The 21959-nt window shown below is 53.4% G+C and overlaps 6 protein-coding genes across 6 annotated transcripts; 3 read left to right on the top strand and 3 right to left on the bottom strand.

Moving 5' to 3' along the window:
- Positions 1–1367: 1367 nt before the first annotated feature.
- On the bottom strand, positions 1368–2740 carry COCSUDRAFT_67154 (hypothetical protein). Its single transcript, XM_005645775.1, has 4 exons — positions 2399–2740; positions 2035–2219; positions 1657–1777; positions 1368–1475 (listed from the first exon to the last, which is right to left on the bottom strand). The coding sequence occupies exons 1-4, from the start codon at positions 2466–2468 to the stop codon at positions 1423–1425; spliced, it is 429 nt and encodes a 142-aa protein (XP_005645832.1). The 5' UTR covers positions 2469–2740; the 3' UTR covers positions 1368–1422.
- Positions 2741–3582: 842 nt separating this feature from the next.
- Positions 3583–3900, top strand: COCSUDRAFT_83524 (hypothetical protein; the record flags this gene model as incomplete). The annotated part of the gene is made up of 2 exons (XM_005645787.1): positions 3583–3644; positions 3789–3900. 2 exons carry the CDS (start codon positions 3583–3585, stop codon positions 3898–3900), a joined length of 174 nt encoding a protein of 57 aa, XP_005645844.1.
- Positions 3901–4504: 604 nt separating this feature from the next.
- On the bottom strand, positions 4505–8682 carry COCSUDRAFT_43582 (protoporphyrinogen oxidase precursor; the record flags this gene model as incomplete). The annotated part of the gene is made up of 11 exons (XM_005645774.1): positions 4505–4693; positions 5017–5139; positions 5465–5637; positions 6057–6243; positions 6460–6544; positions 6803–6999; positions 7402–7538; positions 7771–7954; positions 8102–8225; positions 8401–8515; positions 8631–8682. 11 exons carry the CDS (start codon positions 8680–8682, stop codon positions 4505–4507), a joined length of 1566 nt encoding a protein of 521 aa, XP_005645831.1.
- Positions 8683–9182: 500 nt separating this feature from the next.
- Positions 9183–10091, top strand: COCSUDRAFT_57189 (hypothetical protein; the record flags this gene model as incomplete). Its single annotated transcript, XM_005645773.1, has 4 exons — positions 9183–9313; positions 9432–9533; positions 9708–9765; positions 9993–10091. The coding sequence occupies 4 exons, from the start codon at positions 9183–9185 to the stop codon at positions 10089–10091; spliced, it is 390 nt and encodes a 129-aa protein (XP_005645830.1).
- A 129-nt stretch (positions 10092–10220) lies between these two features.
- On the top strand, positions 10221–13173 carry COCSUDRAFT_67152 (hypothetical protein; the record flags this gene model as incomplete). The annotated part of the gene is made up of 7 exons (XM_005645772.1): positions 10221–10275; positions 10380–10505; positions 10719–10828; positions 11106–11701; positions 12002–12131; positions 12472–12603; positions 13006–13173. 7 exons carry the CDS (start codon positions 10221–10223, stop codon positions 13171–13173), a joined length of 1317 nt encoding a protein of 438 aa, XP_005645829.1.
- Positions 13174–15498: 2325 nt separating this feature from the next.
- COCSUDRAFT_48336 (hypothetical protein) lies at positions 15499–21928 on the bottom strand (the record flags this gene model as incomplete). The annotated part of the gene is made up of 16 exons (XM_005645771.1): positions 21849–21928; positions 21545–21692; positions 21052–21193; positions 20657–20757; positions 20135–20277; positions 19876–19952; positions 19399–19578; positions 18795–19040; positions 18261–18434; positions 17799–17980; positions 17499–17676; positions 17022–17160; positions 16429–16724; positions 16175–16341; positions 15755–15921; positions 15499–15516 (listed from the first exon to the last, which is right to left on the bottom strand). The coding sequence occupies exons 3-16, from the start codon at positions 21174–21176 to the stop codon at positions 15499–15501; spliced, it is 2193 nt and encodes a 730-aa protein (XP_005645828.1). The 5' UTR covers positions 21177–21193; positions 21545–21692; positions 21849–21928.
- Between the last annotated feature and the right edge of the window lie 31 nt (positions 21929–21959).

Below are 21959 nucleotides of genomic sequence, written 5' to 3'. Positions count from 1 at the left end.
TGGACTCGTAGGATGCACGGATGTGGCCGATACAATAAAAGTCAACAGTAAAAGTGATTCACATTACTTCACAACACGAACATTTGTCGCCGTGAAGGGGTGCTGCGGGCCATGGGCGGAATTCCAATGCGTGCAGATCCAAAACCCAGAAAGCAGCGCGCACAGATATAGCTGCTCTTCGCTGAGAACGCCTATGCACATCGTATTCTGTATCGACAAGTTGGCTGCAGATTCCGGCCATGCCCACAGGAAGGGGCCCACACCTTAACGGCGCAAAAAGGCTGATCCGCGAACTCTGGGCTGTCGACCGTCACGTCAAGAATACTTGTACGACAAGGCCAGGTCGCTTTAAAGAGGATGCGCTGAAGTTTTCTTGTCTATCCGAAGTGCCAGTGCTGATAGCTTTTCCACAAGTATTGGCGGGACAATTTGGCCCAAGGAGCGCCCCTGCTCCCATGTGACTGACTCCCGGTTGAAGGTGACACGGCCCCCATCCTTTTGCATGCACTTTTAGGCCAGGAATGCGGCACCTGGATCTCCGAGCTCTCATCTAGAAAGATGTGTAATTTTTTTCTTCTTCTTTTTCTTCACCCAACTTGTGTTGAATTGTTGCCGATTGCATGCTGGCTGGGGTCTGATTGTCCCTTGCAGCAATGATGCATGCAAGTTTGCTCTGGCATGCCAATGGTCACCCCGTCGACCGTCGTCACGCGGTCTTGATCACGAGCCGTAGGCCCCGGGCGCGCAGCACATACCAGTGCTGCAGCCTCTGTTTCAGTATTGTAATACAGGCAGCTCCTCTAGAGGAACTCCTCAGATCTGGCAGACTTGCACTCATGTTGAAGCGGTAGTGGTCCTAACTGGCCCAATCCGGGATTGCAATTCACGCAAAAAATACGCTCCATAAAAGGCACTGCAGAAGCTTCAATAATCCAAACGGCATGAACATCATGATGTCGCCAGTTGGGCCAAGCATATGGTTGATGCCATGTTCTGTGTTGGCGTGCACACAGTCACATCCTCACTCAAGAGGATAGGAATGAAATAAAGACATGCAAGAGGAGGCTGGGATCACTGTAGCACAAGAGTTCAAGTTGGCAAATCACTCTCCACCATTTCCCATTGTCCCATTCAAGTCTTTAGGGCGCCAAGGGTTCAATGTCCAAGTTGGCCCACCATGTGCTACTGCTAGCACCTTTCCTTGCACACCCAACCACTGCACCATGCGTCGGCGCTACAGCCTGTAGACCCTTAGTGTTGAAACGAAGTCAATAAATATTCACAGACTGCAATACCTTCTTAGTTGGCTGTTTCTGTTTTGGCGCCACTCTCCAAATGTTCACCGCCATGCTGGCCGCATCTTCTAACAAGACACTGAGATATCAGGAGAGGCCTCCACAAGATTGAATTTAGGTTGCAGTGTCATTCCTGCATCTTGCTGCTGCTCTTTTTCCCGCCTCGTTTGCGCCTTTTGCCTGCAAGCAAGGGGGTCCCACTTAGCCAAGAGCTGCCATTGACTGCAAAATCAGGACATGCTTACATACTTACACAACTTGAGAACCAGCATATCCTGTTGCACACAGGACCTGGCGCTTGCAGCTAGCGGTCTTCTCAAGGGGAATTAGCTGTCATTTGAATAGGGCTGATCGAACCCACTCTTGCTCTTGGGCGGTACTGGCACTGCAGTGGGCCGCACACGCACTCCCCCCAAAATAGTCCTGGCCTTTTTGCTGCGTCCCTTCCTGCCTCCTTTTTGGCTCTCACCTTCTGCCTGCACCTGTGCCAGCCACTGATATGAGAACCAGAGCCAGCAAGCACATTAAAAGCTCTGAAAAAGCAGGAGACAACAATCAACTGCCGGTGACACATGTACGGCGCTATTTCTAGTCTGCATCGAGTCAGCAAGAAACTTAGGCATGCAAGATGGGGTCTGAGGCAGGAACATGCGCAGCAATGCTCGGCAAAATCTGCTTATAACCCCATTTCAGGTGCCAGGAAGAATCTTGAGCTGCAACAGGCGATGTTGGGGCATACCTGCCGCTTTGATGGCTTCTCGGCTGAGGCCACACCCCTCTTCTGCGCCAACAGCTTATCCCGCCCATGGCTCTGCCTGCTGGCTGTCTGCTGTCGCAGCTGTGAGGCTATTGTGAATCTGGCATCCAGCGTCAGGTCTTTTGTTGACACCACTACCTTCCTGTTGTTGAACTCCTTTGTAGGGACTGCGCCCACGCAAACAGATCGTCAGCCTCTGGATGCACTCTGCTGTGACCCAGATGATGGAAATGTAATATGCACAGTACACAATGGGATGATTATTAACCCAAACCAGGTCCGCCTGCAAAATTTCAAACGTTCCTCGCAAAATCTGCAGGACAAGAGAACTGCCGCAGGCTCGTACCTCCGCTGACAATGACTTTTCGCTTTGTGCTGCCTCCATTTTGTCCAAATCGCCTTCCGCTGTTTGCCATCCCTGGCTTCTCTAGGTCCAGCAGAATACAAATATATAAACGTTGATTGCGATTAATGTTCCAAGGTTTCACTTCTCCAATAACTTGCGATGTGTTTACTATCTTCTTGGAAAATAAGAGCTGATGTTTGTATGGTGGTAGCAATATGCGAATATAAAGTTGCTCTGCTGATGTCAACAGGGTAGTTGTTATTCTGAAGGCCAACGCTGAGCTCTCGTGACCGGCACAGATCTTCCAGTAAATCTCTAGGGACACACGACAATCAGTTGTGCTATCTTTCCTGCAAATGGTGTGACGATCGAACCCATGCGTTGAGAAGCTTCTCCATTGCTGACCTGGAACTCCGGAACCGCCATTCCGGAGTTGATCAGACCAAGCCTGAGTCTGCTGTGGATACCGGCAAGATCGGTCCTTCTCCGCTGTACGTTGCTTGAACTCGCCATCCTTCCATAACTTCCAGATTGGTTGGGTGGAATTACCTATTTTGTTCAGTCGAAATGGAGACTCTGACAGGTGAGAAACTGCTGCAGTGGTCCAGCATGAGCACTTGTGACACATCCAATGGCAGATCTGACAATAAATCAATGTCTATTGATTTCATATCAGAATCGTCGGTTCCACTGAATTCTCATGTCGTCTGCCATGCGCAGCTGCACCTGAGAGATCACAGGTCAGCGAGCAGGTAAAGCAGGCTGAGGCCCCTGCTTTGAGCGAAAGATCACAAGGAGCTTCAACGAGCGCCCCTGATGCACAACCACAGCCCTACGAATTGTATGCCCTTGCTGTTCCTCACCACTGCTGCTTTTCAACCCGCTCCCTTCAACTGATGTATGCTCGAATGCACTGCTCTGCAAACTCTTCACAAGAGATGACGGCTATTTACGCTTCTTCTCCTTTGCAGCCGGGCCTCGCATGTGTACAGCTCAGAAGCAGATGCACACGTGGTGAGAGATGCGTTGGCTGTTGATCCGGAGGTGTGCACCAGATACTTCAGCAAACTAAGCACCTGTAGTACTCCTCTGATGGATTGCTACAAGTAAATTTTGCGCTGTATAGCACCGCACCAGTGCAAAAAAAGTTACTGCCTGAATGCTTACCAGGTATTTGCCATGCAATGCAGCTGCGGCCGAAATTGGTCACACGGGAGTTGACAGTGGATGGGAGCACACTGCACATGTGCGCACAGTCACTGCTGCTGCTCGTCTTGAGTTAATTTAGGTTATGTGCACTTTGTTCTGTTCATATTTGTATGGCACATGTGGCCGTCGAGTGGATTTGGCCCCGCGGTCTGGCCATCAACAACAGTTCTGCGCTGTGCAGATTCTTTTCAGCAGCGGATGCCCGGACGCTGAGAGCGGCAGTGGGGACGTTCTATGATCTGCTAGCACTTGCCACGCGCACCTTGGAAGCTTTTGGGCCTGCCCAGCCTTAGTAGTATTTCTTTGAGCTTCCCGCTCAGACTTCAATAACAATGCAGTGCGGGGTGGCATAAGTCTACGCTTGTGTGACAAGCATTTGCTTGTTGCAGTGGTATGGGGATCACTTTGGTGTGTTGGCAGAGTTGCATTGCGTCGACAAGTGGAATTGCTATGCCGCGGATAGCCTGCAATGTGTCCATGTGGTAAAATACTGATTGAACAGGTCTCTGTAACAGTCATCCGTTCGCACTTGGACTGCACTGCAACCTCACGTGCATCCAGATGCAAAATTCGTACATTTGATCAATCAATGATCAACAAACATGCTTTAAGCATCATAGGCACCGGTGGCACAATGATAGGCAGAGGTACTTCAAAACCAACACAGCTTGCCTGATGCATGTCGGCCCTTGCCCAGCAGCTCGGAAACAAAACAATTCAATTTGCATCAGGAGCACTTGGCTCTCCCTGCTGCAACGAACACAACACTGCCTGCAAAGCCACGTCTCAAAAAGCAAGAAGTTTTTGGGGAAAGCCTTACTGCTCTCTCAGACAGAGTCCCCATAACGCCCAAACTTTCGGCACTGATATGCCAACAAAGTCAATTTCAAATTTATATCAAACAAAGAAGGCGTCGCCCTCTGTATTGGTGGCAGCGACAGGCTCCTGTGCTGACAGGTACTTGGAGATCTCCTTGGCATACTCATAGCCGTACTCCACACACTTGCCCAGAGCCACACCAGCCACATAGTTGCCCCCCAGCAGAATGCCTCCCAGCCCAGCTGCCTGCAGGTCCTCCTTTGCGCCCTGCAGCCACCAGTAACAAACTAAGTAGCACACATGGGCCATTGTGGGCGCTCACTAAACAAGGCCCTGCAGGAGTGTGCATGCATCACTAATGATAAGCGCTTGATCCTAATACTCCTCGTGACCACTAATTCCTCTGCCAAAATGTATCCGATATGTGCTGCATGCAGGTGGCTTCGTGAGCATAATCTGAGAGCATGCTCTAGGCTGTTTTAGAGCCTCTGTCCCCTCCCTAGACTCCTTTAGATAGCGTTTAATATATTTTGAGCCAAAGGAAGCGTGCGTCTAGGAGGGACATGCAGAAAGAGACAGTGCAAGCACACCTGGACGACATCGAGGTGTCCCAGGTTGAATTGGGGGATGGCCTTGGGCCACACGCGGATGCCGATCCTCTGCGGCGCCGGCGCGTTCGGCTGTATCAGCATCTCCCTCAAATCCTTGTCCACCTGCAGCACATGCGCACTCCTGAGCAAAATTGACATTTATCTTTGGAGTACGTGAATTTTTATCCGCCTAGAAATTTCCTCATCGTTGGCAGACCTTTCATGAAGACAGCTGCTGACTGGGGTTTGAAGGGTTTTAATCTGCACTCTGAACCACTCGAACCTCATCAGCCTGCCTATGAAATCCTTAGAGACAGTCAGCAGATGTCTTCCAGCTCGATGCCTCACTAGAGACATCCAGCTCCAGGGCTCATCCAAAAGTCATCTTCACACATCACATTTTCAGGGGTCCTGTGGATTACTAAACAACAGCACATCGGGATTTCACCTGCGCGAAGATGGCGTCGTCGCCCTGAGACACGATGGAGCGGTTGAGGGCGCCCCCGATGTAGCACAGCAGCTGCTGGTAACCCTCCGGGGCGCGGCCGGGGAAGAGGCTGCTGCTGTAGATGGTGCCCAGCGTTGTGATGCCCTGGCTGCGCGGGTGCAGCTGCCCGAACCCTGCGCCCAGAACAAGGGGGAAATTAAATGGTGTACATGCTAGTTGTGTGTCCGTGTCCTGCAACACTGGTGCACCAGAAGTCTCCCTCCAATCCCCAGCCTGATTCGCTGCTAATATGCGTCTCATGATTCCTGCGTCCGCTTCCCAATCATTCCGTGGCTTGTGTGGACTTCTATCCTTTGCTGACTTCTTGAGGGTGATCTAATGCATGCATGATTTTTACCACACACAGACAGATACATGTGCGCTCAGCTGCACGTATGTTTTTGATGAACAGCTGCTCCTGCAATCTGCACCCAAAAAGATGGCAACATCTGAGCGCTGGCATGCAAATATATAACCTCGGGAAACTCTGGCCCTGGAGCACGCCAGGCAATGTGCCTGATTCTTAACCCCGGATGTAGGGGCAGGCAGCTACCTGGAAGGTTCCTGGCATCGTCGAGGCGGTCCTGGCGGATGGAGGACTTGGGGTAGGCGAGGGTGACAGCAGCCACGGGGGGATAATCCAGGGATTTCAGGGCCAAGGACGCGTCTGGGCAGTCGCGCCTGATCAGGTCCGCTGCCACGTAGGCCGGCACCGTCAGCGCCACTGACCGCGTGCGCACCTGTCAGCGTCCAGTCAACCGTTGATCAAATTTGAGATGCAAAATTAAATACCTGCTTCATCTGCGCAATGGAGCAAACATTCCTGTTGGACCAGAATTAATGCACACTTGTCTGTTTGTTTCCACAAACGAGCCACCTTGCCCATTAGATGATGCAGGTAGAGTCTTTGAATCTCTGTGCAGCCGCTGCAAATGCAGATATCAGGTGAGGCGAACCTTTCTGCCGCCCTCTGGTGTCTGGTAGAAGAGGTTGTATGTGCCGTCCTGCGCCTTCTCAATCTCCTGCAGCTGCCAGCTCAGCCTGCACCAACCATCAAATCCTGTCAGGAAGTACAATATCGTGCATGCAACAATGTTGCCGATTTCCATGTCGGGATAAACCTCTCGGGGCATAACAGCATATGTGCAGACAGCGGACTCTTAATATCTCCTGCACTACATTCAAGAACAGACAAATGAAAAATGGCCAAAGGGAAGCTCCGCGTGACATGTGTCAGATCATTTATGAGAGGTTCCTGTTCCCTTGCTAAAACTATGTCTTGCAGGTGAGAGCACTCACTTGATTTTGTCTGTCATGTTGGCGGCGATGGCCTCGGGGAGCATGGTGAGGCCGGTGCGGAAGGAGCCCACGGTCTGGCCGGCCGGCTTGGGCGGCAGCCGCTCGTCGCGCGGCGGCGGCGGGTTGGCCTTCTTCTCCTGCATCAGCGCCAGAACTCCCCCGATGATGCTCCCGCCCTTCTTCTCCAGGTCGTACACCTGCACAGTGCCGGCTAATGTCAGGGTGCGCTGCTCGCTGTCAATGTACAAGAGCACATTCCTAACACTTGTTTCTCTGCAAAAAATACACCAGCGGTTTGCCAGCAACTGTCAGCCAGCAGCTGTCAGGGTGCGTTGTTGCTGTACATGCACAAGGGCAGTTGGGCTGCACAGCCAGCATGAAAGAGTCACTTGCACTTGAACCAGCCTCTTCAGGCCGATGACTGGAGCCTGCTGGATCAGTATTCTGTGCACAGAAGAAGCAAGGCCTGGCTGGGCTTGCAGGAAAGACAAGGGTGAGTTGCATGACAGCCGTTGCATTGCATGCACTTCTCTGCAACACTCTTTCCATACGCCAGATGGCAGCATGCGGACATCTTTCCTGGTTGCAGGGATGCGTACCTTGCCAAAGGCCGCCTTCATGGAGAGCTTGGTGGGGTCGCCAGCATAGACGCCCGAGCAGAAGGGCTCTATGAGCCGCTCGAACACCTCATCCCCAAGATTCCTCCTCACGTACTGCTCCACTGTCTCCTCAAACTCTGCCCATGCAATGCACACACCTCAGCTCCACGCATGTTCAAATGCATGTACTGGGGTAGGCACTGAACGCATAAAGAGCATTGTTGTGGTCTGAGCTGGTCATCAAGGGATTTCAGGGTCCTGTGCAACGAAACCTCATGCCCCGCAGGGCTGAAGATGCACACTACTGCCTAAGTGACTGCCTCACGAATATCCAAGAGGCAATTGAGCAGGAAAGGCCATTTGAATCACCTGGCAGCGCCTTTTTGAAGCCGGCGGCACCGAGGCCGGCACGGATCTTGCCCCAGATGGACAGAAGGTCAAATGTGAGCACGTCCGGGCCGCTTGGCGTCGGCCGGAGCTTCTTGTTCCACCACACAAAGCGAGGTGCCTTGGGGTCTCCAAACACCAGATCCTTGCCAATGCCCGCATCCACCTGCGCACACAGCACATGCACCTGTTATTGGCAGAAATCTCTACCGCAGGTTCGGCTGTCGTCCAGGAGTGGTGCAGGAGGGGGCTGATCATGACAAGAGACAGCCTCTGAGAGCGCAGTGAGGTGCATGAAGGAAATGGGGCGCACTGCGGCCTTGAGCATGGAGTCGTTGGGCTGGAAGCTGCTGGGGCCCTCCTCCCACAGGTACCCATTCCCAGACACCGAGGTGATGTTCCCTCCCACCCGCTCCCTGCCCTCTGTCACCAGGAAGCTGCAGGCACACAACCAAAATTTGTCATTATGAAGATCACTTCTGCTCAAACGATCTAACAAGTCTCGAAAAGCCAAGCTTGTCCCATCTGAAGCTGAGAAGGTATGAGTCATCAATGTCATGACTGCTCGAAAGTCATTTGGGCGAAATGGTGGGTTCCGAGCGGACAAATCACCTCTTCACTGCTCCTGCGTGCTCTGAGACCAGGGCTTGAGCCGTTGTGAGGCCAGAGATCCCCGCTCCAACCACCACGACATCTTGCAAGCCTCCCTCATACTCGGCAACATTGCCTGCAGGCAAGCATGAAAAATATTTCATAAGTAATAATGGTAAGTTTATAGGTTCCTGAGATCACAACAGGGTAATCGGAGTCATGTCCAGATGCAGATTGTCAAGTTTGTTCACCTGAAAATGCGGCTGGGCGATCAACTACTGTCGACACAGCTGATACAGCCATGCTTCTCCTGCTGAGAGGTTGAGTGGCTGACCGTTGTCGGGTCCGCTGCTGCAAGGCTGAAGCTGAACGCCATCGGCTAGTAAACTTCAACGTTTTGTTGGGTAAAGCTCTCATTCCGCATTTGTCATGGGAACATCCCTTTGTCCCAGTGGGACTATACATGCTGTTGGAATACATTTTGACGTCTTTGCAGCAAATGTACAAGTTGCAACCAAGATATTGCGTTTCTATCTGCAGAACAGATCTACGGATCGGGGTCCAATCTCGAGAGGATGTCTCCAAATTAGGACTCATGTCTACGGAGCAGTCCATGAGAGGATGCCTTTGGGCGAGGCTTGAGCAAGTCGTTGGATAGTCTTGGCATCCTGCAACTTTGCAAGGCATTGCCTGATCGATACCCATTTCATCGATTTGACAATCAAATTGTGCTCGACTAGATTCTGCTTAAGAATAGTTCACGATCAACAAGTTGAAAGGAGTGAGCTGGGAAAGGCCTGCGCATGGCCAGCGCGCTGAAAAAGTTTGGTGAGGCGGCCTTGAAACCACGTCTAGTCAACGGACTCTGGCACAAGCCCAAAGTGTCAGCTAGGCAAGCAGCAGATCTCAAGAAAGCTGCACTGTTTGAGGGGAGGTGAGAATGCTTAAGGGCCTTATTCTGGATATTATCTAGCTTCAAAACTTGTTACCGTCCAAGGAAGGGTGTTATGCAAATTGGATCGATGTGCAATGACGTTTTCCTGTGCACATAGGGAGTGGCCGTATCCTGAGGAGGAGAAGAAGCCCAACAGAAGGGGATTTGGGCAGTACAAAGCGCTGAAAGGACACAAGCACGAGAAGGAGAGTGCTATCAGGTGGCTGTCTTCGTCACAATAACGATCCTTATCAGGCCGGCCCATTTGGGTCACTGTCAGTCTCCACGAAATTCCACCTCCCGTGTATTACTGGTCTACATACAGTGTGCCTGAGTTCTCTATATGAAAGGCTGGTCAGGGTATTGAGCTCACATCCATTCTATGCTGCCCCAGGGAGGCAAAAATTGCGGAGAACCTAGCAGACATGCCCAAGAAGATTGCAGCATACAGGGTGCGTGAAGTCGGCTCATCCAATCATCTGCTATGGTCCATCCCATTGTGGATGATATCCTGCGGCTGCGCGATTGCTGCTTCCTGCCTTGCAATTGTTAAGCTGCAGTTTGCGCAGCTTGTCGGCTTTTGCGCATAATGGCACCTGAGGGAGGAAGCATGCCATGCGAACATGCCATTGGGCAGGCACCAGATTGCATCACTTGAATTTGCAGTGCTTGCCTGCAGGAGTCACGGAAGCTGAAGGAGGGCTCCCTCATGGACCGGCTGCTGTCTACTGTCAAGGAGAGACGCATGAAGCAGTACCGCACCCCCAACCAGAAGTAGCCGCCATGTGCTCTGAGCGCTGCGCAGAACAGGCGCATGATCCGACAGTTAACCAACATTTCGAACCTGGTGCGTATAGTTCTGATATTTTACACTTTGTAGGAGGACTCCTGGCAACAAGCGCCAGAAATGGCCATCTTGCTAGCAGTCACTCTGCCCGCGCCACAGACGCTCTTTATCTCTGGTGGCTCTGAATTAGTGACCTCATAAAATGAAGCTGAGCACGCAGCAAACTGAAAAGATCTGCCTCCAGGTTCTTGAACTGTGATGGGGTTGCTGCTGATGCAGGCGAGGCAGGCGTGCCGTTCAGGCTGCTGGAGACGGCCGGCACTGACTGGTCCCCAGACGGCCTCCAGCCGACGGTGAATGCACGCGTGGACGCCCGCTTGGTCCCCTCTCCAACATCCCCCGACGGTGAGCGCAAGTCTTTTCCACAGTCTAAGAGCTGCCCAGTCCTCCTGCTCATGAATGCACCCTAGATCATCATCGCTGAACATTTATTCCTTGATGGGTAATCTTTGGGTTTGTAAGTTGCGCCCTGAAAGCACTCTCCAATGGGATTCTAAATACTGGTAGTTCAGGGAATTGAGGGGAGCGTATTAGCAAATGTGGGGTCAATACGTGCAGGCATGCGGCTGGACTATGCGCATGTGGTCGTGCTGGACGGCTTCTTTGGCGAGGCTGAGCGCCGGGACCTGCTGGACCTGCTGACAGCTCCTGGCTGGGACCACTTGCAGGTCATCGCTCACTCCTCCGTTCCCTTAAAATCCCCTTAGATTTGTTGTAATTTCAGCTTTAACATCCTTTGTACATCCCATGCCTTCCTTCGCAGGCCCTTTTTTTCACAAGCCGTGACAGGCCAGAGAGGAACGTGTCGGGAGAAAGCACACGGCAAGTACATGGTGACATAATAATGCATTTTGTGTCAGGCTGCTGAAGCCTTATGCATCTCCTGATGTTGCCGCCAGGGACTACCAGATTCCATGCATTAATGAATGAATGCACTTTTTGCAGGGGCCGCCGGCGGCCAAGTGGGAGAGGGAGACGGCGGACGGCGCGGGGGCGGCCAAGACGTGGGGCCTGCGCGACGGCGTTCTGGGGCAGCTGGTTAGTGACCCGACGCCGGCCATGTGCGCAATCCACACGCGGCTGGCGCTGCTGTACCCCGAGGCCGACATCGCGCACATGCCCGCCGAGCACATGCATGCACCTGCCGCCGGCATGCGCGCATGCGCCGGCGCATGCCAGAGCGCGAATGCAGCTCCTGACCCGTCGGTGCCGGGCGACGTGCCTCGAGAGAGCGCCTGCGCCTCAGCAGAGCAGCCTGCAGTTGAGGAGGCTGCTGCTGGGCTTAGCCATGCGCAAGGCAGCAGTGCAGACGAGCCAGCATCAAAAGCAACAGGGAGCAGCCATGCAGAGGGTAATTGCACAGCATGGCAGGTGGCAGTGTCGGAGCCGGGTACAGGAAATATCGCAAATGGTGGAGGTGGGGAGTGCCAGGAGCAAGAACCCGCCGTCTTTTGCGCGCCGTTTGTGGGGAATGCGGCTGTTGCGGGGGACCAGTACACCTGGCATGTGGACGCTGATCCGACAAGCTTTCCAGACAGCAGGTGTGCCTCCTTCAGTGGACAGTATCTAAATGACATGGTGAGAATGTGTAACCTGCTTCATCAGCATCTTGGAGCGACTTTGAGACACCATTGGAACATATGGGGCACCTCAAAACTGCTGGAGACTTGCATTGTCTCCAGGGAGATGGAACGCTGATTGCAAAGCTACCGCATTGCCCCTCTGGAAAACAATCCTTGGGCAGCATATAGTGCACCTAAATCACGTGAAGTGCATTATTGAGTTTTCCTGCTTGCATATCACAGCAATGCTGAGAGGTAAAGTACTGGTACTTGCAACAGGTGGACGGAGGCGTTTGGGAATTATGTGAACGGGGATCCCGGGCGGCCGCTGTTGGTGAGCCTGCTGCTGTACCTGGACGATGCCTGGCCGCGCGACTGGGCCGCAGAGACACTCTTCCTCGACACCCAGGTGGGACACCACATCACTGCGCTGCCTGGTGCAGAAGCATTCGAATGACTCTGCGTACCCGATACACAACAATGCTACTGGCTGCTGTGAATGGCGCAGAATGTTCACTCCTGCAAGTTTTGTGTTGAGAATTGTAAGATTTCTGCGTTGTTCACCGGCAGTCAGGGGCGTCAAGCCTGTGCATCTGTTTCAGGCAGTGAGGCACTTGGTGATTTCCGTTGGCAAGCTAAGCGTCAAAGCAATATCGCCCATTCAGAGAACACATTGCCGATGCCGAGAGAACGCGTAGCCCGTGCATGCAGCAGAAAGGAGAGATGAGAGGTTGTGTGTGGTCCTGCAGACGGACGTGGGGTTGGTGGTGCGCCCCAAGCGCTACAGGGCCGTGCTGATGGACCAGGATGTGCTGCATCGCGTCTCCGCGCCCTCTGCGGCTGCCGGCGGCCGGCCGCGCTACTCGCTCGTCTGGAAGCTGGTGAGCCTGGCTGGGCCCACGTATGCATTCGTTTCAAATTACATATTTAAAACCAGGTCAAATATAGGAGAGTTCGCCTGCACATACGGTCAGTGCGGGCCTTGAAGGAGGGAGCTTTGAAGGTAGCAGAGCCAGGGGTGCAGGGAATGGGTCTTTTGCTGGAGATCTTGTACATGTACAAACATGTTGCAAGAGCTGCATGATCACCTACAATTATGAAAAGCGGCAGTGAGAGCGGGACACGGTTCTGGTAGGCTTGTGGCCAAAGTTGACCTTTAAATGGCTTACACTGAAGGAGCACTTAACAGTGTAAAATCTGACAGGCAAACAGCTGGACTGCTGCAGCCATCAGTCTGACTCATGCCATGGCATTCGAGCTCATTCAGCTGCTTGTGCGTGCAGGCGTTCTTGCCAAAGGACGCAGGCCACGTGTGCTGCCTGGCCCGGCCGGAGTGGGGGCCACCCACCAGCATCGGCTCTGCTGCCAGAGTGGAGGCCGTCAGGCGCAGCCTGGCACGCAAGCGCAAGGCGCGAGAGCCCTGCAGCTTAGAGGATGTGCAACAGTCCTGAGATCTGATCTGTGTCTTGCGAATGTCTGGTGGTCTGGGTATGGTGGCAGGATGATACCTTGTTTGCCTTGTGTAGCGCGAATAACAAATGCATGTATGGCCGTTTGTGCATCCCTGGTATATTCTGACTAGGGATATATTTGGATCACACACTACGAGGGCAAGATGCTGGGGTGTAGGGACACATCCTGGTGATAAAAAGATTTTTTAATTGAACTGGAGCAATTAAATTAAATTGAATCGCGACATTTAGTACCCTGAAGGAGTATGTAAGAGGACTTTCTTCACAGCCCTTTGTGAAGACAACCAGCTTCACATCCTCAGCATACCAAGGTAATTGTAGGCGCTTCGGTGGCATACTCTAGTCTCTCTGGAGCACTGTAGTCTTGATCACGCTTGATCACTTTACAAGTGGGACAAGCATTTCTTTCTCCCTGTCGCCCTTAAGGCGCCATGAAGCATATGGCGCCCGGGCACGGCAAGAAGGAGGCAGCGTAGACAGCGGCTGACGATCATCGCCTTGAACGTCTACACCATGTATGCGCATGCACACGCATTGGCCCTACGGAAGCAGTTTTCATGCGAATATGGGTGCCTGTGGAGCCTGACTAGCTACCGTTCGGGTGGCACTCGGTGCCCAGGCCAGGACACACAATACGCGGTTCAAGGTGGCGGCCATCCCACATGAAGCACTTCCTAAGGAGAGATACTGTGCCAATGAACTCACTACAACGGGCATGAGGGGCGCATCTTGGGGATCTGGACGGGTTAAATATAAGCATGCAAGTCACACTATTGACATGGATCGCTCATACCAGGCTGAAAATGCCCGTTCTCGTCCGCTCCCGGAAGCAAAGCTGCCTTGGGCGTCACCAGTAGTGGGTTGGGTGACCACCTGCGAACCCGACGTGACGATCTGTACTTTTGCTGCCCTTCCATTTTGATCGGGCTGCTGTTATGCTCCGCGCGAGTTGATCTGAGAATGAATGCATGCAACATGTGATGTGACAAGAGCGGCGAGGTCGCCGGTTCGGATCCAACTTGGATCATCCAAGGCAAAACAGCCTTTTTGCGGAATCTCGCTTTGAATGCAGCTTTGTACGCCCTTGAGCAGACCGGAGAGATGGGGCGGCGTACGCTGCAGCCGAAGACTGGATGGAGCTATACATGCATGCAGGCTGCATGATGCAGCTGCCAACCATGCATGGCCTGGCGCCTGGCGGCTGCCGAATGTCGCGGGCCGCCGCCTTCGTCATGTGTTCCACAGGGCCACAAGTTCCTCACAATCTCCACAACGCAAATCGTGCATATAGATTGTTCTTTTATTGCTAGGCGTAATGTTCCTGCTGGTTGATGCACTTCCTTGGCCGCTCTGCCCGGACAGATCACTTTCATGGGATGCCTCAGTTAGAAACGCAACTGGTGTGCTATGATGGGCTGTTTGATCAACTGTGTATCTTTATTCAGCTCGAGAGAAGATTCAAGAGGTTTCACACTCAGATTGATGTCTTCCCTGCCAGCAACCAGCCTACAGGAGGAATTGATCTGGGGCTGGATTAAGAAGTATCTGCTTTACAGAAATTTTCAAGAGCATCTAGTATATTCATTCGGCAGCTGACTGACCAATCTTGAGGTCCTCTTTTGCAGCTCCATGTCAGTATGAAATCAGTCAAAGTGCCGAGCCTGTACTAGCCATCAAGCGGGTATTCTTGGACAAGCTCAGAGAACGGAAATGGTCCATCAGCACTGTTCATTTGTGTGTTTGTGTGTTCTGCCCTGCATCAAAAGCCCTCACAAACTCAGCACAAATCCCAGTGCAAAGACGTACTAGCAGCGGTAACTAGTGTAGGGTTCAGCAATGCACAGACAGTTACTGGGATCCGGATGGCAACGCTGTTGGTCTCGGCTTGATCAAACGGCAACAGTCTTAATACAGCCATTCAACCAAGATTTTAATTACAAAGCAGCAACAAACGTGGTTGCTGGTGGACAATGCACCTCTCTGCCCCTTTTCAGGCTGGTTTCCTTCCGCATTCAAGACTAATTCAAAGATACATGGAGTGTTCCTTCCCTGTCAAAAGGTCCTTGAACTCTGTAAGAGTTTGCTATGTATCTCTTTGCTCTCAACATGCATGTGCCGCATTCAGACCTCGATGTTTATTGCAATGTAGTAGATCCTAAGTTCCCTGATTCATCATTTGGGTTCCTCTCTACTGCCTGCAAATCATCAAGTGTCAAGATTTCAATGGGCGCCCCCTGGTCTCCTTGAAAGCTAGCCCAAGGAAGCGTGCCACTGCCGCGAATCCTCCACACCGCGTGACTGCATTTACCAGATCTGGGCGCCCTGTGAATGACACAGCACAATACACTGTCAGACCAAAAGGACCCCATTGCCACATCCATGCTCAGTATGGTCCCGTTGCATGGTCCCGTTGCACAAGAGCATGAGAAAGGTTTAACCTTCCCACGGAGAGAACTCTTGCAGATTACTTGACGATGCTGTTCAAGAGTTTCTCAAGCTGTCTAAACTCTCTCCTCCCAATTAGAGAAAGCCTGCCTTTGGCACAGAGAGGCAATTGGACCGGAGAAGAGTGTGGGTTCGTGCCTGCAACTTTGAGCTCTAGCCTGGTAGGCATGCGCGAGAATCCACTGGTGGCCACAAAGTGCTGAACCTCTGCAGCCACTTCCTGCAACAGCGGTGCCACCATGGCACCCTCACTGTCCTGCTCCTCCTGCTTTCTCAGCAGCCCTGCACACCACCAATTGCCATCAATTTCCTTCCCTTGACTCGACATCTTTCGGAATGAACCATCGATTTTTTGCATTTCTGCTACAGCTCCTGCGCATCGTCAAAATCCAAAACATCAAGCAGAGGCTGCTCTAATCAGCTCGGTGCCTAGAACAGCATGCAGACCGACACATGCTTCGATGACTGGACACGGCTCTCCAGGGCATGTGCAAGGCATGCAAAGCATGCACTCCATGAAAGCAAGGAATCTCACCCAGGCCGGCAGCGCCGCTGCCGGTGCGCATGCCGATGGTGGAAGGCGGTCGGCCGGTTGGGATCGGCGACACGCTCGTTGCAGATGCTCCCCTTCCTCCCTCATTCCACCTGCTTCCGATTCCAAGCGCAACATTCCGCCGCGGAGTTGCCTGCATCATCGCTGCCCTGCCGCGCCGGGCCCGCAGCGCAGTCCTATGCAGCAGCTGCTCGTTGGACACTTCCGTCCCGAGCGAATCCGAGCCGCCCCCAGACCTGACTTCCCGCTCGGCTTCCAGTCGCGCCGCACGGCGTTCCCTCTCCGGCCCGGCCGCCGCATCCCCGTCTCCGCTTGCGTTCCTGTCCTGGCAGCCCGGCAGGGGGGACCCCGGGGGAACCGGGAGGGGGGCCTCCGAGATGCTGACGGGGTGCTGACTGGACCCGAACTGCACGAGCGCTAGTGGTGACTGGACATCGCCGGGCGACCAGGCCCCGGCGGCCGAGCGGCCGCGTCGCGCCGGCAGAAACGCCAACTCCAGCGCGGCTGCCACCCGCTTGAACCCGCCCATGCGCTGCAGCAAAGCAGGATTTATTTTGTCAGCTCTCTGCGCAAGATTGGTGCCAAATATCTGTTGTTATTACTCAGCGTTCCTGCCCCGAGGCAATGTGCTAGATTCACATGGCACAATATGCGCAACGGGGCCTCACACTAGGGTTCTCTTAACTGCACTTGTAGCAAAGAAAATAACAGATAATCTAGTCATGTAACAATTGCCGATTGAGACTTGTCTTGAACGGTTCAGCAAGACTTGCATGTGAGGACTTCTAAGATACAAGTGATACAATTGATCAGTAATACCATTTCCCACCTTGACGGCCTGCAGGAGGTCGGGCCGTCCAGCTTCCAGCAGCTGCGTGCGGCTGGGCATGACGCCAAACTGCAGCACAAATGGCACCGCCTTCTCCAGCTCCAGGCTCAGGTCCCCCAGCGTCATCAGCCGCCGCGTCCTATGTGGCAAACATTCGCACTAAAAGCTAGGCCCTTTAGATATAGGTGGGCAGTCCCAGGGCCTGAACTCCATTGATGTTTCATTCAGGGGTGTGCAGCTGTGCCAGTAGCAAAATGTCTTGGGACACGGCACCTTCAGGTAATGCAAACATAGAAGAAATCACCAATCACCGCCTGTCTAAGCGCTATTTGGACTAGACCGTTGCATTAGCATGTTCAAAATCCTCACTGATCCCATTCAATAGCGTCCAGCCCATGCGTGAGTCCCAGTCTGGCTGACCACATCCTCTTGAACTGGATGTATGAGAGAATAGCCTCCACTCAGGGAGTGGCGTACGGTGAGCAGGCGAGGCCGAGCCGCCGCGCGACAGCACTTCGGCCGCCCCAATGGTTGATGGCCTTAATCAGGCTGTTGTGGCCGCTGCGCTGCAGGTCCTGGATGGTGGGCATGCCCGGCAGCTGCGCAGCAGCTTCATCCGGCTCCCCCTTTCTGTCAGACTCCCTTGGCCCGTCGTCTGCATGCAGAGATCGGCCAGCTCAGGCACTGGGACACTGTACGGGGCTATAAGATTTGGCAATCAAAGCGGACAAGGAAGGACAGAATTTGGATGAAGGTTGTGGGCCAAAAAAGGATTACCGTCCAAGGCGTTTTGGGGCAGGGTGCCTTCTTCCCCGGCATTGGCTGCCAAGCTAGCAGCATCCTGCAAGCTGTCATGCTCTGATTGCGAGGCAGGGTCTCCAGAAACGACGGACATGAGCTCCTGCTTGAGATTCTCGAAGTCCTCCCAGTACCCAGAGTCTCGCCGCTTCGGGTCCAACCTGTGCATGTAAAAATTCATGTGAGGCAACCTGACCCGACACTCACACTTGCATCCAAACAACGGTACATCAAACCAATACCCATCAATAGTATACCTGATCCAAGCCTCTTGTTTTCTGCTACCCAAGGGTTCCCCACCCCGCTGAGTACTCAACACAAAGATCAAGAGAATGGTAGGGAACTTGCATGGCGACATCAGTAATGAAGAGAATGCAACATGGTGGCAGTGCCACAGCCAAAAAGGGAGACATGGCTATTGCGACAAATAGTAAGACTCACCCGAGCTGCCTGGCAAAGGCGCCGACGCCGCCGTGCTTGGATATGGCAGAGTATAACGTGAATGCGCCGGCTTCGCGCAGCTCCGTGCAGGAGGGCATCCGGCCGGAGATGCCATGCGTGGCCATGAACTTGCGCAGCTCCGCCTCCACGTTCTTGCGGTCCTTCCAGTAACCCCTGCATTCCGGGGGAAAATGCAACTCACTGCTGTACCTGGACTTGCTCCATATCGCTGATGTGCCTTTAGGTGCATCTACTTACCCCGTCATTGTCACCAAGCATTCAACAAATCGCAGATGTAGCCACGGAGTACCTATCAGAATCCTCAGTGTCCAGTCATCTGTAGAAGGTGCAATAGACAACAATGCAGGTGCGATTGCAGTTGAGAACTGTAAAGATCAAAGTCCCTGACCAGCAGGCAGCAAGCTGCATTCTAAAAGCCAGGCGTGCTCAGCTACAAAACCATCCTGCATTTACTGCTTCTCGGTATTTGTTCTTATAAATTTAAAGTTTGTATGTAGGGATCACGGCACGCACGGTTTTGCGGGCGCGCCCGGCCGGCGCACGACGCGCTGCTTGCCGTTGATGACGCGGATGGTGTAGAAGGCGGCGGCCGCATCCGCATCCCCGGCCCTGGCCGCGCCGACGGCCTCGCGCCACACCGGGCGCTGCGCGCGCGTGCGGTGCAGACGGGGGGCGACCGCGCAACTGGCGCTGGCGGACAGCAGCGGGCACTGCAGCGCCTGCAACAGCGCCTTGGACAGCGGCAGCCCGCCCCGGCACCTGCCGCCATGTGACATCACGGCGTCAGATGATTCCTGCCGCACTGCTTAGATCACTCTCGCAGTTTTTGAAATAGGGCGATGCACTCAAGGATAGTGCTTGGTGCTCCATGGGGCCGCACACACGCAGACAAGAGCCAAACTTCCCGTTGGCATGCCTCGCAATGCCATTTGCTTGAAGTGTTGTGGGGCATGACAAGATGGGCAGACTGCGAAATGTGGGGGGTTTGTTCAAGAAGTCTTGACCGAGGGCGGCGGCGGCGAGGCTTCCCACCTCCTGTCAGAGCCGCGAAGCTGGGTTCTGCTGAGCGTGAGTTGTTTAATCCCAGGTGCAACAGCGCTTCAGGACAGGGACAAACCTCTTGTCCAGGTCCAGCAGGTGGCGCAGGAGCCCCCTGCAGGCGGCGCGGATCTGCTGCACGGTCGTGCGCAGCCGCACCAGCTCGGCCGGACCGCCCGCATTTCCATACAAGGGGTCCGGAATGTCCTCTGCTCCCAGCGAAGGCGGCCCCGCAAATGATGCCGCCTTGGGCGCATACCTGTTGCAATGTGTAAGTCCAAGATATCAAAGATCTTTACTGGTGTACAGGAAAACATCTTGGTAGATGCCCTACTGGGCAACGATTAGATAGCCTTCCTCTTTTACGTACAAGCTGTCCTGACAACTGAACAATAAGTATGCTGGCTCAGTTTACGGCTATTAAGTTGTCCCCAATGATCCAGCATGCCCTGACGTCATAAAACATCTACAGGTGCTCTAGAGAGCACCTTGCTGCCAATATTGAAATGCAAGCGCAACCAGGGTGTTGTGAGGGGTCAGGTGGGCTGAAGTGCACCTGCCCAGCAACTTCACACGAGCTGCGTAGAGGCCGCCTGGATTTATGTTGTCCAGTACCGCGACTTCCTTGACCACCTGCGGAGCAGATATGGCCTCTGAATCAGAGCGTCTTCCATCCACCACCGTTATGAGCAATCTACGCTCTCCCACCGTGGCTGGCTATAAGGTAAATAGACAGCAAGTGAGGGAGCATAGTGCATGCAAAGTGTAAAACTATGCCAAGTGCGCCACAATGCTGGTCTAGGGTGACGACATACCTCGGTGAGGTCGAAGTGGTCCAAGACCACGACCAGGTCAAAGTTGACAATGTCCACGACTTCATCAAACACGCGCGGCAGCCGCGGCCTCAGCGACACACGCGCCTGCCGGGCAGCTGCCACCACCCTCCTGTCATGCTCACCTGCACCAACACACTCTTCTTACAGCACCTTTTGAAGGAAGAGGGACGCAGACATCAAGGCAGAGCGAGCGCAAGAGATGACAGGTCGAGCTGCCTCGCAAGTGGAAATGCATGCAGCAACATTAACACACTCCCCCGGCGCAAGAGCACTTGGATTGTCTTGATCCCTTCAGAGATATATCTGGGCAGCTCTTGTATACCTCTACCTAGATATTAATACAACCGCATGCCGGACCGTAACCATGCAAAGCATTGCACAGCAGTAGACACTAATTCCCGGTGCGTTGACTCAAGATGAGTCACTCAACAGTGAGCTGCAGTGTTGACGGGGTGCAGGAAAAATGGGGGACATGATGCTGCTTTGAGTGGGTGCGGTTACCTGGAGGAGCAGGTCCCACAGAAGCAGACTCCACTCGGACGTCCAGGTGGCGCCCATAGCACTTCAGCAGGTCCTCGAAAATGGCTTGGGCCAGTACAGACCTGCAGATAGACATTCTACGGTCTGAAAAAGCAGTACAAACCACTGACTTTTCATCTGCTCATTGCCCTCTTATTTTCAAAAGCCACAAGCAAGGCTCTCTGCAGACTAAGCAGTGTGAGACTGCCTTTTGTATGTTGAGGCGCAAACTTCCCTGACACATAAAGAACTCTCCCGATGCGCTTCTATCTCCTTAATGCTTTTGGGGGCTTCTCATGCATGGGTCCCCCCTCATCAGGGCCTTGGCATATGAGCTGTCTGATGATGGATAGCTAGATTGGGGGCTTGAAGCCCACCTGCATTGATGGCCCTCGTCCACAAAGAGGATACGGGTGGTGGTGCTGGCCTGCGCCTGCCTGGCAGCTTCCGCCCTGTAGGGGGATGTGCGGTATACAGGCCACACATCAGAGTCCTGGTCCATGCCCTCCTCTGGTTCCCCTACTCCACGGCAAAGCAGTAAGTCTCAGAGTGGCTGCACCCACTGCGCGCTCCATTGCCAGCGCTGTATTATGCCATGCCGTCACAATATAGACATGCACAGCAGCTTGGTCTCTCTACTACTCCATACATGCATGCGGCATGTGCACATCTGTTCTGGAGCTTATTATTCACATGTGTGTGCCCGAGGCATGCTTCCATTAAGAGTAAGTGAACATTTCTGTTGTACAGTAATAGCACATCGATGCAGTGCCATTTGCTGGATCAGTTCAGATGGAAAGACATTACGGCAAAGACCGATGTATGCCACTATGTTAAGGAATGCAGATTGTTGTAATTTTGGTGACTTACTGCTGCGCTCAGAGCCCTGGTGGCTGCCCTCCTCTCCATCCCTAGCTGCTAAGTTCCTGGCCCTCTGATCCCTCCATGATAGCCAGTGTTGCTCTCCTCCCGGTCTCCTGTAGCCCACCGCGACAGGAAAGCCTGTGGAGATATCAACCTGCGCAGACAAAACAGTTCTCTCCAGAAGCTGGCTCGTCAACAATGCAGACCCGTTCTTGGACAATTCATGATTTCGAAATGCTGTACAACAGCATATGGGGACAAGTAGCATAATTTGCTGATGGGGAATGGGAGGGCAACGAGGTAGCATCACCTGGTACGCTTCCCTGGTCCCGTCCTCCCAAGCCGACCCCTTTCTTCTGTCTGACTGACTCACAGAACTATTGTCACTTTTATGCTGACTTTGGGCTGAGACTGCTAATCT

Source organism: Coccomyxa subellipsoidea (assembly GCF_000258705.1).
Source record: "Coccomyxa subellipsoidea C-169, whole genome shotgun sequence".
Classification (NCBI taxonomy): domain Eukaryota; kingdom Viridiplantae; phylum Chlorophyta; class Trebouxiophyceae; family Coccomyxaceae; genus Coccomyxa; species Coccomyxa subellipsoidea.
Note: the sequence above shows the minus strand (reverse complement) of the source record. Positions and strands in the feature narration are given on the sequence as shown.

Bases quoted from the DNA above. Each gene is read 5' to 3' on its own strand.
- COCSUDRAFT_67154 (XM_005645775.1), bottom strand. From the start codon at position 2,468: ATGGCAAACAGCGGAAGGCGATTTGGACAAAATGGAGGCAGCACAAAG. The intron at 2,220-2,398 runs GTACGAGCCTGC...GCGTGGGCGCAG, and splicing joins AAAAGTCATTGTCAGCGGAG to TCCCTACAAAGGAGTTCAAC. The intron at 1,476-1,656 runs GTGGGTTCGATC...CCTTGCTTGCAG, and splicing joins AGTACCGCCCAAGAGCAAGA to GCAAAAGGCGCAAACGAGGC.